Raw genomic sequence first — 17,593 nt, 5'->3', positions numbered from 1 at the left:
TAGTGGTAGTTTGCAATTTCTGCCCCTCACTTCTTTGTTTTAAAAAAACTTCACAAGTGCTTAAAAGCAAGCCAGGTGACCTTCACGTTTAAAAACTGCTGAGGCCAAGTAGATTTCTGCAGTCCTGTGTAGCTATTCAGATCATGCTTAGCAAGTGTGAACCATTGAGAAGCTCAGCTACCTTGAACAGTTTTCCCAAACCCCTGTCCTGACACCCAACACCCACTGCACCAGTGCCATGGGTGGGCTCTCATGTGCTGTTCAAAAGCAACACCTGGAAAAAACTGAAAGTTAAGAGAAATGAGCCTAAAACACAACTTCAAGATATTACCTCTCTTATGTCTTCATTGCCTTCTTTTATATTCTCTGTTGCACCCACAACTAATTGATGGATATTGTCAATATCAGTCTCCTGTTTAAAAAAGAAATAAAATTGAGAAATAGTAATGAATGTTACAAAAAAAACCAAACTACTTCCAAGGACTTGGGGAACAAGCAGAACTCAAAATAAAATCTGGTATTACTAACATTTTTGTTTCATTGATGCAAAGGTAGAGAGTAATACATTAAAGTTGTAATTTCTTTTTCGGTGATTTTATGAACCTGAATGGAAACTACCAGGACCATGAGGAAATCTCCCATTTATCTAGAGTCAAAGCTAACCTGTCTGATTTTTCCAGCTCTTTTGGAAGAGGTACCAACATTTCCAGAAAGGATGTTGTTACATAACACATTTAACAGAACACCAATTCTGAGGCAGAAGGAGCATTCTAACACACATCTCTCATTTTCCATTCCTGGTACATTCTAATAAGTAATAACAGTAAATATCTTGATTTTGAATTTGAAAACCAAAAGTATTTTCCTTCACATTTGTATTAAAGATTTGTTAATTTTATATTCACAAGTTGGCAATCAAGACCAAAATGCCCCCAAGAAAATCTTTAAGTTGTATTTGCTGCTCTAGTATTAAATTATACTAACCTGTTGCAAGACTTTCTCAGTGAATATCTCTTGTAATCTGGAGATTTCCACCACTTTTCCTTCAATTTGTCTTGGCAAAGAACAGAAACACTCTATTAGAAACTAGTGCAAACATGTCTTGCTGCTGCAGATTCAGACCCTCCAGGCCAGTAAGTGGCTGCTCAGGAGGCCACTGTTCTGTCAGTTGTCTGTGAGGCAGCAATAACAGGGACTGGGGCTTGGACAGTGCCTGGTTGGAAGACAACCAGCCCCCAGTGAAGCCCTGGGAAAGGCTCACTGAGCCCCAGAAATGCTCAGTGAGCAGCTTTCACTGCCAGGTATTTCACTTGTCTCCCTTCTTTCATTTCATATAATACCATTCATGCTGGGCTTTAAGCAGTTGACTTTGACACACCCTTTTCATATGCTACTCTGGTGTGTGCAGTTCACCTGGCCTAGGACTGATACCCAAAAGTCAGTTTCTAGCTTGAGTAGCTGTTTGGGTGTTCTGCACAGCTGGGGAGAGTGATGGCACCACTGCCTGCCTCTACATGGGGTCAGCAGTGGCACCTCCCCTACTGCCATCTGGATATCCAGCAGACAACAGGACAGAAATGGAAAATGTAGTACTTTAAAATGTGGATAAGGGAGAATGTAAGAATGCCTTCCATATGTAACCAGTGCTGCCATTCTTTACACTGTGGGACAGCACATGGTTCCTCTCCTGGGCACTGGTGATTTGTCCCAGGAGCAGGCAGGTGTCCTGCAGCCAACGCCCTGCACACGGGGGCTGACGGGGGCATGGGACCAGCACAGGCCACTGTCAAGGGACAGAAACTGTACCTGACTTCATCGAAGAGATTGTTCATCTCACCAACAAGTCTCTGGTTCTCCTGCTCAAACTGGAAAAAGGGGAGAAGGAAATGACACATGAAATGTATATGTTTAACTTCCCAGAAGTGAGTCTGAAATGACAGGTATGCCTTTGAAGAAGGGTAGCAGTATCTCACAGGGAAAGGTTTAGTCTTCTGTCATGGGCAATTTCTATCATAAAGAATGAAGAAAAAGATTTTATTTCTTTGAACATCCAGATTTTTTAAAACATCCAGATTTCTTTCTGCAAGAGGCTCACTGCCTACCTCATTGGTAAAGAACAGCCTTCTCTCCTGAGGTAAAGGATTCCACAGAGTCTAAGAGGAAGGTTACTGGGCACTGCCACCTTCACTGTGGGTAGCAGTCTCAGGGAAGGTGCCCAGCTCCATGAATTGAAGGGGAACAGAGAGCAACATACTGCACAGTTCCATTGATTTCCACTCTAAAGATCCAATGGTTTTGTCAAATGAAGTAATACCAGCATTGCAACACATTCAAGTGTCATTGTCACTGCTGTATGTAGTGACACCACGTACAGAGCAGAGCATTTTTGAAAATACTATCGCCTAAAATATATTTATTTTATATTTACTTCACAGCAGCAGATGCTGTGCTTCATAACTGCACTGCTTTACATTCATGACCATTGTATGTCTGGTTCTGGTGGAGTCACAGCAAAGCCAAGGCACAGGGCAATGAAATAGGGCCACAAGATTTAGTGCTGTGATTGCCAGTTGGTCCTTGAGTTAAGTGGGGCCACCATGCTGCAATTTTTTTTCTGGCTTCTGTAAGGATATCTGTACAAATATTCAGCATTAGAAATCCCCTATTTAACTGCCTGAAAAACCAGATGGTAGCTAATTGAGAAGACAAATTTTCAGTAAAGAAACAGTGAATGACTTTAATCCTTTACAAATAGCACAAATCCACTTGAGAAAGTATTCTTTTAAAAGTCTCTTTGATATTTAAAACCTTCCACTGGCACAGATTGCCTTTTAAACTGCTAAATGATCTTTGCAACTTGAAATCATGGCTGATGGAGCACTTGCACAGACAGCTGTTAAGATATGCTAAAACAGGCAATTGAACAAAGGGTTTGAGCTCTGAACACATGATACACCAGTGCCTCACAAAGGGATTTACATGATGGGAACGTAAAACCAAACTCTAGCAATCAGTATAGCTCAGTGATTTATGGCTTACTGAGTAGCCTCTTTCATGACAGTGAAATATTCTGTTACCAAAGTATGGCATAAAGTGACAAACTGCTTAATATATGGCTAAAAAATCCAAGGCATAAAATAAATAATCACCACTCCTTTTAGTTATTCCACGAGAGAAGTCATTAGATGTGCTGCCCCTGAATTTAAGACAAAACCAACCAACCAAAAAAAAGATGAAGTCAGAGAAAAGTAGATATTTTCATGACTCCAAACAGCAGAGATTTTTCCCACTCAATGCAATCACAAGATACCTGCTCACAATAACTGTAAAAAACATGAATATACCTGTATTCAGAGTTATAAACTGAAATTTATTGTGTAAATCACGCAGTAGGCCTGCAAATATTTTGATCAACATCAAGCTCTCTCCTGAGGGTAAACTAGTGATAGGAATTGGTGCTTTAGCAATGATAGGGCTTTAATTCATTATTTTATCTACATGAAGGATCATGGAAGCATGGCTGAGGATTTGCTAAGTATGATATGACACAAACCATCCCAATTTAAAGCCAACACAGCAGTTCACAGATTGCAGCTATCCTCTTCATAGAATTGTATAGGATAGAAAAGATCTTACAGATCAAGATAACTACCCAAGGCCACCACTACACCATGTCCCTAAGTGCCACGTCTACATATCTTTTAAACACCACCAGGGATGGTGTCTCCACCACTTCCCTGGGCAGTTGGTTCCAAAGCTCAAAAACCCTTTCAGAGAGGAGATTTCTCTACAAAACACAACCTGCATTAGTTTTCAGTCAGAAGGCCCTCTCAGAGCCCAACGCTCATTTCATGGAGGCTGACAGCAAGGGGCCTAAAAGTATTGTGCCTAAAGAAAGGAGAATGATAATATGAGCAGAATTATCTTGTAAAAGAAATCACAAAGCAGGAATAATCCTCTAGATTTTAAACTGGCACTCAAGAACAACATGAGAGCGTACAGAGCAGCCTTTGAAGAACATTTTCTCTTTAACAAGCCATACCATCATTGTGTGCAACTCAGTCATCTCTGACTGGAAGAATGACGTGCACTGTGTCTGGGAACACCTCGAATCACTGCCAAGGAAGCTCCACAAAGTCATACTGCTGCAGCCCTTTGCCCTGTAAAGTTCACTCTTCTGACAGCTGTACAGCTACTGATTGAAATCAGTTCTTTTTTCTTTATATAAACCCAAGGCAGTGTGTGTTAATGTAGAGAGGTATTCTAAGAATTTTGAACTATGCTCAAAATGATAAATTTTAGGAGTATCAAAAAATCTGACAGGCTGTCAGCAATCACACCTATGTCAAAAATTTCCTATTCAAATGTAAGCAGAATTGGATCAATCTATAAACATGCAAAGAAATGCAAAAGTGTTAAAATTAATGAAATTCTGTTGTGACAGACATCTTGTAGCTATTCTTTCTAGGAAACCAATCTGATTTTGATAATAAAAAATAGAAAGAAATAAAATGAAGTATAACTTCACAGTAATATTAAATAGTACAACTATTTGTGTTCTAGAAACTGTCCAAGAAAAAGGGCAAACAATTTATTCTTTCAGAACTTTCATAATGATTCTTTTGATGTTGCCTTGACTTCTATTGTTTACTGACTAAACAAAGCAATTTGTGATTGTAGTGGTAGAAAACAGTTTTAATTTTGATTGTTGAAAGATAGCTTTTATTAATTTCATGTCTCCATGTAAATATTTTATAGCATTTTTAAATACTAGCTGCTACCAGAAAAACTAGGAAGTCCCAAGCAAAAAGTGTATCTTTTTACAGCATTATTCTGCATAAAATGTTAAAAGTTAATTTAGGTGAATCTGTACTTCTTTTTTTTACCACACGTGAATACAACAGAAAATACAATAAAATGGACAACTAGACACAGGATAAACATACCATTTGTATTTCTTCAGGTGACAGCTCATCTTCACCTCTGCTATCCCCCCATAATCCAAGGTTACTTTGGGCATCGGGCAGATTCCTGTCTGTAAAAGAACCACCAAACACTTGAGATACTGAATAGCACAGGGCACTGAGTAGTAAAGTAAAAATAATTTTTCATCCATGTTAGACTGATCATGAAATTGTTGTGTCTCCTTTGTCAGTTACTGAGATTCACCCTGTATTTACAGCACAAAATTACACCAACAACCTTTAATGTCCAAACAAGGCCAAAGGTCTTCATGTAGGTTTAATTTTGTAAACTAAAGGGAGCTCCATTAACATACTGACTGAGAGGGATGTAAAATAACACATAATGCACTAAAAGAGCTTTTAGGGCACAAAATACTGTAGCAGTAGTCTTTTAACAGATAAAACCACACAATTTTCAAAATGACAGCCTATATGCAAAGTATTATCTTCCAGCAAGACTTGACAGAACCACCAGTTCCTCCTTTCAGAAACTAAAGACAGAATCTCAAGGATGTTTTGAGCAAAGCTCATAGATGAACTCGATTTTGTCATGCTCTTTAAACTTCCTCTTACAGTGCAAATCCCACACCAACTGTGCAAGGGGTCCTCCAGCATATAACAGGAATCAGCTCCAACCCCACAAATTAACCATAACACATCAAAGCTGCTTCAGTCATTCCAGTAGTATTTTCCCTTTGATTAAAGCTATTCATCTGCATAAATCTTTGTATAAGTCTGGCATAAAAGATCTTGAAGGGCTATTTCTGGGATATTCCCTTCAGGAAGATTTAATTTTAGGCTTAATTATATACTTCTGGTTATAGAGGAAGAAATTAGAAGAGAGCAAAGAAACTGGCTCAAGAATCCACTGTTTCTGAAGCTGTTCTAGCATCAGTGTTTAAAAACCTTGTAAGACTGCAGCCTTGAGAGAGCCTCTCCTCTCCCCACTGGCTGTAACAATCTTACACAACCCAAGAGAGATCTGTACCACCCCACAAAGGATCAGCCCTCAACCTGCTTTGAGGCATCAGATGCAGGTTGCAAATTAAAACACAGAAATATTTAGGTTTTAGTTTTTCATACATTTTAGGCTCCCTATTTATTTCAGTCAATCTTTTAAGCATTTATATGTATTTCAATTTGTTTTCTTATAACTTCCTAGACATATTGTTTTTAATTGCTTAAGCAGCACTAATGCATCATCATTCAGAGGCTGAAGCCTTGTCCTGGGAAGCCTCTGAAAGAAGTGGTCTTATTTATAAACACATATATGAAAAGAGATAAAAGGAGAGGTTTTCCTTTTTTATTCTCCATGATAGTATTTATGGAACTCTTGAAAATATCAATACTGTAAAAGAGTACTGTGTATGTCTCCTTTATAAACTTTTTTTTGCCTTCCAACAACCTAACGAGGATGCATAAACAATGACAATGTTACAAATGGAGGATGCAGATAAGGAATATAATAAATTTATTTTAAACACAACCTCAAACCAAAAAATAGATCAGCTCTTTCTTACAGTAGTAAAGTATAAACGCAAGAATGTCTTTAAAGATTGTTTAGAAAGCATCCAAGTATTTTTTTCCATGGGGTATTATCAGTATTTCAAATCTATTCCACAGAATCACAAAACTTATTTGTTTAGGTAATCAATGTATTTACATTATATCAAAATTACAATAAATTATTTACCGTATTCGAACAAAATAAGATAATTAGTTTATGGAGAAAAAAAAAAGGAGAAAACCCAGAGGAACCAATTAGTTTCAGGCCCTGCCAGCACTGTAAAAAAACAGCACTTGTATCCAATGTGATGGCTAATAAGCAAATATACTTATTGTAAGAGGTAAGCAAGACACATGTATCTCCCCAGGGTTCCTCCTGTCACTGTTGGGATGTTTTGGGCTTTCTGCAGCTTTCATGGAGCTGACATAAATGCTTTTCTGCAATTCAGCTGGCAAAAGCCAAACTACATTTTTATTTCAGAAAGAGAAGTAGTTAATTGTGACAGAGATATAAAATAATGATCAAATACTCTGAACCTTTTTCCACACTGAAAGGAGACAGCTGCTAAGCTTGTGGACCAGTTCAAAAGCTACTCATTATTTACATTTATTTCCATGAACTAAATGTCAAATTTGTAATATGCAAATAAATACTGCCAGTATATAAAAGCACTCTCCACAGAGACTACTTTCCTACCATGAGGCATGTCCACTATAATTCTAATGTAAACAGGTGCTTTGCCACAAAACAAAGGTAATCACATTTTGCTTTGGTTTCTGCCAAAAAACCAGACAAAACCCAAGTTGTTCTTCAGCACATTAAGTAGCACATTCAGCTGTTCATCATAGTGTTCAAATTAAGGACAGAACCACAAGCTGCTCTCAAAAGTATCTTTACAGATGAGATTTAACCCAAGGGACCAAGGCATGGTGCTGATGGCTAATTCATAAAAACAAATGATCACCATTCTCTAAACCACCAACATCTTGAAGATGAAAGAGCTGATTTTAAAATGCAAGCATTTCTCTGGCTTCCTAAAAATTTGAAAAGTTACTTGAAAAAAAAAGTATAAATCAAAGGCTGTAAAATTTAAGCTGGGCTTCTTGTTTCCTAGTCATCTTGTTCATGTTATTTTCACACTTTGACAGCCACCTACCAGCAAAGTCACAAGGCTGATTCCTATAAGCAGCAACAACCAGCACTTACCCTTATGTGAGGAATCACAGGCTGTGTGCATTTGCATACTGTTCCAGACAGATTTATTTTGATATACAAGTCTCATAGTTTTCTCAAAGTCTACTCAGCAACCCCTCATAAGTACTGCAGCAGCACCACTTGTGTGGCAGGACCCCTACTTTCTCATAAAAATTAAAGCAAAAACTCATGAAAGTGAGAACTGGAGTAATCAAAATTAATGTGCAATAAAACAGCTGCATTTCTATTTACTGTAGTGGTTTGCTGTGTCCAAGGCAACCAAGGAACAGTATTTCCCACAGTGGTGCACAGATTTTTGGAGCTAAAAATTGTAATGACACTATGTGGTGGGAGAATGCAGGGACATGTGGTAACAAGGAAAGAGCACAGGGCAATGAAGATGCTACTATGCTGCTGCTTCTCCAGTGGCACCAGCCCACAGCTGCAAAACACTGATAACAGGTTAAGGTGAAACTCATCTGTGTGCCTGTGTGCTGCATCACTTATGACACACTATAAAAAGGTAAGCACTAGAAATGGCTCAGAATCAAAACCTGTACCTCTTATGATAAATTCAGTGTTAGAGGGGGAAAAAAGGCACACTGATAGGGCTGCAGAAGTACAAACTGGTTAGGAAGATAAGCAAAGCCATTATCAGAAAATGAAGTTGTTCAGACATTGTGAGGTAATTCAGTGTTAGAGACTTCGTCCAGAAGTGGAGCACCCACTTCACATGAATCCATGCTCTGTATGGCCCTGGAGTCACCTAACAGAGGAACTTTACTCTTAATAAAATCACTAAAGAAACAACAACTATTTATCCGAATAATATGGCCAACCACTGCATTTATTCTACCTTGACAAAGTATTATCACAATGTAATGTAATTAGAAGGAAAAAAATTCCTGCTGTAAATCACAGGGTACCTTGGTCTCCTTTAGACGAAGAGTGGGAGACCACAAGCCAGGGAAAGCAATTTCAGAATCACAGAAAGATCTCTAGGCATGAAACCTGAAATTATCTGCATAGTACTCCAAAAGGCACTTAGCTCCAAAGCTCTGCCAGCACCCACATCCCAGGACAGGCTGAAATGGCTAAGAGAATTGAAATGGCTTCTATCCCTCAGCCTGAGAAGCAGGCAACCAGGAATGAGAACCAATGCTCACAAACCCATCAAGACCTGCACCATCTGAAATGACCCCAAGGTCAGAGATACTGCTTTGGACTTCTGGCTATCTCCTGCACCCTGAAAGATGAAATGAAATTCTCCCAGCAGGGCAACTCAAAGCTGTCAAGAAGAAAGCCCCAAAACTACTGGATGTGACCAGCCAATAACCTCCTCTGTGAGCATGTTCCACCTTCGAGTTCCTACTGTAGGAGTCTCCAACTCAAGGTCTCTGTGCTTAAAAACTAAGAATGTTCTGAGAGAGTCATTGACCTACTTGCTAATTCCTTGCATTCAGTGAAAGAAATATGGAAAAATTAGACAAATTTCAGAAGATATTGATAAAAATAAATGAAAAGGAAAGAGTACATAAAGAGGTTATTAAGAAGATGAAGAATTCAGCAGAGCATATGATTTCTTTAGCTGGTATGTCAAAAAGCTTAAGATTCTGCTTCCTCAGTCTCACAGTATGCTTCACAGAAGCTTGATCATCTCAAGCAAGATGAAAATGGAAAACCTGCCAGTCATAGCAATTGGCCCTTCTAAAGTGAAGTACTATCAACCAGACAGGTCTTGCCACAAAAAGTAAAATGTAACTACATTTTATTCCTACCTTTGCTTTCCTCAGCAGAAAGTTTTTCTTCAGAATCCTCTAAAGCACTCTGTGAAGATTTTTCAGTGGAAAGAGGTGATTTGGACACATTGCTCTGCTCAGGTTCAAGTTTGGACCTAGAAGTACAAGAGCCAATGATTTAACTAATACTATACAGATGTATTTCTCTAAAATGAGAAAAAACACAGATTACTAAATTCAATACTTCAACTCTTGTGAACTTCACATTAAAGATTTTCCAGTTGAGATACAAAATGTACTTAGCAACTGTCACTGAAATATTGCTACAAAGGCAAAGAAAGTGTGAATATTATTCCTGGACAAAATGCACCACATGCTCAGAGTTGAGAATATTGAAGGCTACAGCATAAAAATACTGACACTTTATTAAACTTCTTTTCAAACATCCAGTGTATAAATTTATTTTTTTTTTAGCCAACATTTAGGTCATGAAAAATTTTTAGCAGCAACGGCCAAGCATTACTTCTTCATTTTTTTCAAATAATAATGACAATTTTACTTTATATTTTCAATTGTCATAAGGAAATATCATGGAATTAGCTTTTTATACTACTTCTTACTCCCTATTAGGTAATTTTAATACAAAGACAATGCAAAACATGAGAAGCTTATTCAGTGATTATATATTAAGTATTTGTCAAGTATGTTTCAGTGTGGCATCAAAAAATGTTGAAATTAGCGGTAAAGTATTTTTTCCAGTAAATTTCTGTGGTTTATTGTTGTCTACAATGAATTCTGTAACTGCTAAATAGCAATCAGTTAAATGTTTAGTACTGCTGTTGAAGAAGGTAAAGAACAAAAACCAATGGGTGGAATCGCCTGCTGTGCCAGGTGATTCCACCCTACCCTTTATCACTTCCTACCCTCTCAAATACAATCAGCAGTTAATCTCATTATGATTTGCAATTCTCCCCTGTGCCTAACAGAAGGTCCTGCTTTTTGTGTTCCTTCATTGCATTGTGCCTAAATTCTAACCCTTAATTAGAAAATTCTGTGAAAACCAGAATATAATGCAATTGTCATCAGTGAGTGGTTGCTATTTAACAGTAGCAGGGAACCTTTTTTAGTGATAAAACCTCTGCAAGTATTAGGCTTTTGGTAATTTTGCAAAGAAGAATTCTTCTCTAATCTCTTCCCTCTCAAATTTGCCTAATGATAAGAAAAAAAATACTTATCTACATATCTGTGCAGTTCAACTATTACTTTTAGTACTACTAAACCACTAATTCCCCAGGTAACAAAAATATCAGCTTGATTTGAATAACTCCATACATAATTCACAAAATCTTCTAATGGAAAAAGAAGTTTAAAATTGAAATTAAATATAATCTTGAAGACCAATAAACACTAAAATTGAAAATCACAACCAAGTACTTTACAGAAAGAAATGCTTGTGTTTCTATTTCTCATCTTTTCTTTCAGTGAAACTAGTCCTAACCAGCAGAACTTTTAAATCAAAATATGTGAGTGAATACATAGGGGCAACCTCTGAAAGGAAATTATAACACTCAGGCAATTTGTTGAAGAGCTTAGGATAGTTATCAATATAGAAGGAAACATGATGAAATATATTTCTATGGCAAACTTTTCAGTATTGTCTGATATGCACATATTTTAAACTGACTAAACTGCAGGAAAGAAGAGCTGCGCTAGGATTAATTTATTTCTAAAGAAACATATTCCTTTATTGTTTGTCCTTATTGTGCACAGTACAGGAATATAGGAAACTTTCAATTTAAAATGAACAAGGTGTCTGGGGTGCACTGTATAAAAGATGCCTGGTTTTTTCAAGGTACATGTTCTTATCACATAAAGCACCTGCTGAAATCCTCAGGGAAGTTACAAATCAATTATACTGTTCTTCTTTAAGTCATAATAAAGATTGGGCTATGCCTTGTGATTTATTTGAATTGAATTTTAATTTAAATGACAATTGAGCCACTACATCACATCTGCAATGCATACAGACTCCACCTGGTCAACATCTGTGTTCTAGTTCTTACATCCACAAAGAGAGACATAGAGGGACCCTCCAAAAAAAAGAATGTATCTTTTGGGTTAATTCTTAATGCCTTACTACTCTTTAGTTAAGTGGTACTCTAACTTCTGAAATAATGCATCAAATTGAGGTTTTTTCTCTGTTTATTCATCTGAGAAATCCTGAACCTGGGAATTCACCTGGGAAGAGTAATGTAAGAGTATTAACTATCAGAAGAGCTCATATTCATTAGCTACTGCTTCGACTGCAGGAACAATGCTCTCTTTCTTTGAACCTCTTTCACATGAAGAATACTGATAAGATTCTGAATTTTTACACATTAAAAATATTACACTGTTTCTGTATAGCTTTTTTTTGAAAAGTTATGGGAGCTACAAAAACACCAATGCTTTACTTTTCTCTCATTACTTCTTACCAAATTTCAGAAGTGGTTTGGGATATTTTGTTTTCTTGGTTTTGGTCTGATCCTCCACATGTACTACCATTTATGTCTCATAATGATATATTTGAGTGAATCTAATTGTGCCTAATCAGGCTGAATCATTCTGAATAAAATACACTTATGAACTTTTGAAAAAAATCTCTCTGGGTTCAATGTAACTGTAGCTGATACTACACCAAACTGATAAACCAGCATCAAGTGTTGGAACAATGCTCAAGAATTTATTTATGTGCACATTTTTTAAAATTAAAATATAGATAATGGACCTTGAGGTTATTATCCAAATAATGCAGAATGAGAAGACACGTAAAGTTTCTCAGGTACTGAATAAACTGCAAACCTCCTCACTTTCCCTGTCATTCTCACAACTGGGAGTATGCAGAAAAAGAAAGTGAAGAAGTATAGGGTTTGAAACTTGACTGAAAAAAAATCCCACCAGACCAAAAAGGCAGCAAGCAATCACCTTTAATGTCTCCTAGACATATTCAGCTCTACATAAGCAGCCTTAACAAGTGCCACTATAAGAAGTGGAAGCTCTTGTTTCAGTTCAGAAATTACATTCTAGTTTTTTATTTTCATCATGTTTCTGCTTGCCATGAACACCTGCCATCTCAAGTAGTATTTATTGACAACACAGTCAATAAATACTTGTTTAGCAGAAAGATAGGACCTTTAAAAAAAAGTAGAAAAAAAATTGGTGAATTTGTAGAGGTCAAATAGATTTATTAACCCACATTTTCCTATTTGGTGCTTTTATCCTTTACCTAAATGAGAACTACAACACTATAAAGGCACTTTGCCACTTTCAGACTTGACTTCACATGCCTGAAGAGTAAAAAGCCCTAGAATGCACCTGTTGACTGCAGAAGTTGCTCATCCAACCACAAACTTCCATTAAAACAATCTCCTTAGCATCTAAACATGAACAATAGTTTTGCTGAGTGTCCTACAAGTGAAAGGCACAGTTAAACTATTTTTTGACACTACTCACAGTCTCTTCTTATCTATCACTCGCTTAACTCGGATGGCCCTTTGCTCAGAATACAGCTTGCACACTCCTGTTCAAGACAGCAGTAAACAAAATTTCAGGTTAAAAGAGCAAGATTTCATTCTTGGAAAATGCAATCATCCATTTGTAACTATTCAGTAAATACTAAGTACTTTTTAAGTAATCTTCAATGAAGTCCAAGACAGCTGTTCTGTGCTCCTTCACCTGAGCAGACTGGACACCCTTGTGTGCTGAAATAGAAAAGAAAATATAAAACAATCTTTTAACTTTTTACAACAATTCCACAACAGTTTGCACTTTCAGTTGATATGCAAGTTATATTCAAAAGCCTAGTCACATTTTATATATGTTATGTATTAATATTTCTTTTAAACATAGCTACATTTAAATATATATTCTCTAAAAGAGCAAGTCATTACAACAAACCAAAAAATGAAAATAACTAGTGTCCTATAGTATTTTTATATATGCCAGAGTTCTATTACGTCAAATGAACTCTAAACAGGAATAAGTGACATCTAGCTAAGAACAGCAGAATAAATCTAGAGATTTAACTTACTTAAACTATTGAACTTGAATTTTCTGGTGTACAGACTATGTGGAAATTTTTGGGATTTATTGTGTCAAATCCTTTTAATTCACATATATAGATATTTTTCATTTTTATATTATGCAGTTCCCATGCATGACTGACATTCAATGATTCTGAATAACACTCCAACTATGTTTAGATGGCATTTTAAATCTGATTAAAATCTTTTGTGTATCAATAAAATACAGAGATGCAGCAAGTCAACTTGAAAATAGCAACACAGAAATTCTCTCTCTACAACTTTCACAAGATAGTGTAGTAAAGGTATGACTCCCATATTCAGGTTGTCAAAAACACTTTTAATCTACCAGGACTCTGTTAAAGTTATTTAATTATCTCTAACTTGGAAGTACTATACCTGTATTACCTTACAGGTAGACAAGCTAGTAAAAGACAACCATCAAATTTAGAGAGCTTTGGTTTAGGCCTCTGTGCCAAAGTGCAGAATTACTACTCAAGTAGTAAATATTTAAGACCCTTTTTTATACTTGTTAACCTTGAGTGTTTCTGTGCTATTACTCAAAGTTTGAAGTTCAAATACTGGTATTTGAACACATAAACAAAATTCTCTGCTGTGGCTTCTTTTTCCACTATCATTAAAGAAAATGGAATTACAGTACTAATCAGCCAATGGGATTACACCAATTCAAATAAAAAGGCAAGGAGACTTCCCCCATCTTTTTCCTAAAGCATTTAAGATTCACTATTATGTACCAATATTCAGCATTACCTCAGCCTTTATCAAGAGCTAAAAAAAAAACAAACATGTAAGAGCTGCTTAGTTTACCTTCTGTTCTGAGCTGATGAATGGCATCAGCACAGGTTCTCATAAACACCTGGGCATCTTGATCTATCTGGTCACGCTCTGTATCTGTCATCCTCACATACTCAGACATAACATGGCTGAGAAACAAGAAAAACTTGTCACTTAAAAATCCCCAACATAAAATCCACAAGCACACACCTTACACCTTCTTGCGACCTACCATCTTTGCAAGAACTTTTCTGCAACACTGATTTTCACAGAAAAAAATAATAAGTACAGTAACTACCACTGATCAAAATGCTACTCCCATAAAGTTGGGAGGCTTTTTTTAAGTAAAGTATGTAGAAAAAAGAGAATCTCCTATCATCTTGTACATAACCAAACACAGAGCCGATAAGGAGAAAATACAGCTAGAAAATATAACATCACCCTTGGTACTTATTCCAATAAAGTGTCCTAAAAACACAAAGCGAATTCAGATAAAGGAATAGCTCAAATACTGAAAGAAGTACAAAAAAAAAAAAGGAATTGTCATTATCATAAATACAGTGCTTCATTTTAAAAGTAGCTCTACTATGAAATTGTGAATTCAAACTAGAGAAAGAATACTGGATGCACAATTATAATATCAAATTGATTGCAGTATTTATTAAAACCTGTTCCCGTTGTTTATTTCAATTTTAGATTATACGTTATGCATTTGGTATTTTCTAATGCTATTAATATATATTTTTGTTGCTAAATTAATAAAAAAGGAGACCTGTCCTTAAAATATTAACTCACTGTAGGTAACCAGCAGAAAAGCATATTGTATGAAGATATTTAACAGTGTTTCCATAGCCATAGGTGACAGGATAAAACTGCTACAGCAAAAGAAGTTCATCTTGTGTTTCCTGGTGATGAAGTGATCACAGCCTATTATACCTGCTCTTTAAAAAAGGAAAGAAGACCATAACTCATACCTGCATTTGAAACTATTTTTTAATATGTGAAAATTTCCTCATGTGTAATGCAACTACATTGCTGCAGTAACACAAGTAAAAAGAGATGTTCAATATTTAGCCTGATCTCTTTAGAGATCTCTTACACAGTTCACTGCAGTAATGGCAAAGCTCCCCTGTGTCTGCTGCAATCCCAGGCACAGGAAAGCAGGAAAGCCCACAACCAGTTCACACAACCCTGTCCCATCAGCTCATCCCATACAAACCCAGCAGCTCCCTCCTGCATCATCAATGTACTGCAAGCAGGGGTCTAGATCCCCTCCACAAAGCTTTAAGTACACTCTAAATAATAATACTCCATAATACTCTTTGAGTATTATATCACAATCTCCTCATTCCCATCCCACATTACTGGTTTTACATAAAAAAATCAGTATATTGTTCATCTGAAAATTAGTACCTACTTATTGGTCAGCTAGTACACAAGCTCATATTAGCAAGCAAACAGTAAGACAAACTAATTAGAAGTAATATTCTATATTTTATATGTTTGTTTCCAAAACTGCCATGTATTTGACATCTAAATATCAGGGCTTTTTTCCCTTCCCCTGTTTAAAACTATTCTAAATGTCATAAAATTATTCTTTATTCCTTGGTAGTGTTTCCATTTATAATTCTAAGCATGTGTAAAGCTAGGAAATCCATTCCTCCATCCATTTCCACAAAGACCAAGACACAAAGGGACCATTAAGACCATCTGGTATGGCAGAATTCATAATATCCTTCAGTGAGCTCAGCCTAGAGAGTTACTTGAGCATTTTAGGGCACACAAACTTAAGTGAGAAATAAGGATGGAGTAACAGCTGTATGACAGCTTCTTGATAAAAAAACTCTACTCTTCTATTTCAGATTACAATCATTAATTCTGGCTGGTCTGCTATTGAACAGGATATAAAGTAAATGTGTTTATATGTCTAGCTTCTTGTACTCCTCCCAGCTTTGTAGTGTTTGAAGAGCTCCACACTTTCCAGGCACTTTTTAACATAAGAGGGTAAAATAAAGATTAAAAACTGCAAACCAGAATTTTCTTTTAAATCAGACTTAGAAATAAATAAGAAAAACTTTGCCTCAGGCACACTTCATTTTTTACTAACAGTTTAACTAATGCTAGTGTATTGATACACTGAGGATAATTGCAACAGCTTTTTAACTTTGGGAAGTTGTTAAGTTACTTTCCCTAGTTGCTGATAGAAAAACAGGACAGATTAAATTCTTAAGTAGTAGTTTCACAGTTTCAAAGCTAGTAAAATGCAGCTTAATCTAGTAAACAAGAAACAGAATACTTTTCCTTTTATAACTGCTTACAGTTTACATAGTGTCTGGCACCAGTGCTTTTGAACATGAGCTGGTCAAGGCACTCAGAGAGAAGGATACCTGAAACACAACCTCCTTGGGAAGGCAAGAATGGAGTCATACAATCACATCCCATTATGTCAGAACACATATGGCATCCACTAGTACTATAACAGGGTACTGAAGTCCCCATTGCATTCCCCAGAAAATCTGCACACAGAGATTATACTGAAAATCCATTTAATCACCATCCTCTACCGGAAGAGGAACCGCTCATTAAAATAAAACAGGCCAAAGAAAACCAAAACCACAGAAAAACATCAAACAAAAACCAACAGAACAGAAAAAAAATCCAGCTGTGTCTTGTAGGCCAGAGATTCAAATGCATGCTCAGAAGTGCACTGGCAGTATCTCAGCAGTGGACGGCTCCATTACTAAATCAAGAAGGGCCAAGCAAATCAGGTTTTTTTAGAAGCAATCAGAATAATTAGCGAGATATGCACAGAAAATGAATGGAGAAAGGAGGAAAATAAGATCCTCTGGATTGTCATCCTTGCCAATATGAGAAAACTTCATAAGAAACTTGGGCTACAAGGCAACTCACTTTATTTGTGATTTTTAACTGTGAATGAAGAGTACAGTGAAGACAGTGACCATCAAGTAGGCAGATTTCACCAGTCTAGAAAAACTAGCACGTCAAATTGCAGAGAAAATGCAAACTTAAAAAGGCAAAGAATTCAAATGAACTAGTAGTTTTCATACAGAAATTACATTATAATTTGCAACTCTGTCCTTGATAAAAAGGAAGAGTAGGCAATTAATTCAGTGAGAGATCAATGGAGCTTTGTTGAGCTCAAACAGAAAGATCAGAATACGAAGTGCAAATTAGTTGTGATTTCTATTGACAAGTCTAAGGGAGCACAGCATGCAGGGACACACTCAGAAAAGGATCAAGTGCAGGATGAGACTCAGTTGGGAAGGGATGCCAGTGATAACAAGAGATTGCTCTGCAAACACTACTATAAGA

The 17,593-nt window shown here is 36.5% G+C and overlaps 1 protein-coding gene across 3 annotated transcripts in view; it reads right to left on the bottom strand.

Moving 5' to 3' along the window:
* The window catches only part of STX18 (syntaxin 18), a 58,891-nt gene that overhangs the window by 2,177 nt on the left and 39,121 nt on the right, over positions 1-17,593 (bottom strand). For all 3 annotated transcript variants that reach the window (XM_058802928.1, XM_058802930.1, XM_058802929.1), the window contains exons 3-10: positions 14,294-14,409; positions 13,067-13,144; positions 12,897-12,963; positions 9,444-9,559; positions 4,947-5,035; positions 1,807-1,865; positions 985-1,054; positions 332-412 (exon numbers count right to left, since the gene is read on the bottom strand). In XM_058802928.1, the coding sequence (XP_058658911.1) occupies positions 332-412; positions 985-1,054; positions 1,807-1,865; positions 4,947-5,035; positions 9,444-9,559; positions 12,897-12,963; positions 13,067-13,144; positions 14,294-14,409 (676 nt within the window). The remainder of the gene's footprint in view (positions 1-331; positions 413-984; positions 1,055-1,806; positions 1,866-4,946; positions 5,036-9,443; positions 9,560-12,896; positions 12,964-13,066; positions 13,145-14,293; positions 14,410-17,593) is intronic.

Source organism: Ammospiza caudacuta, chromosome 4 (genome assembly GCF_027887145.1).
Source record: "Ammospiza caudacuta isolate bAmmCau1 chromosome 4, bAmmCau1.pri, whole genome shotgun sequence".
NCBI classification, from domain to species: Eukaryota; Metazoa; Chordata; class Aves; order Passeriformes; family Passerellidae; genus Ammospiza; species Ammospiza caudacuta.
The sequence above is the reverse complement of the archived record's forward strand: the minus strand, read 5'-3'. Positions and strand labels throughout refer to the sequence as shown.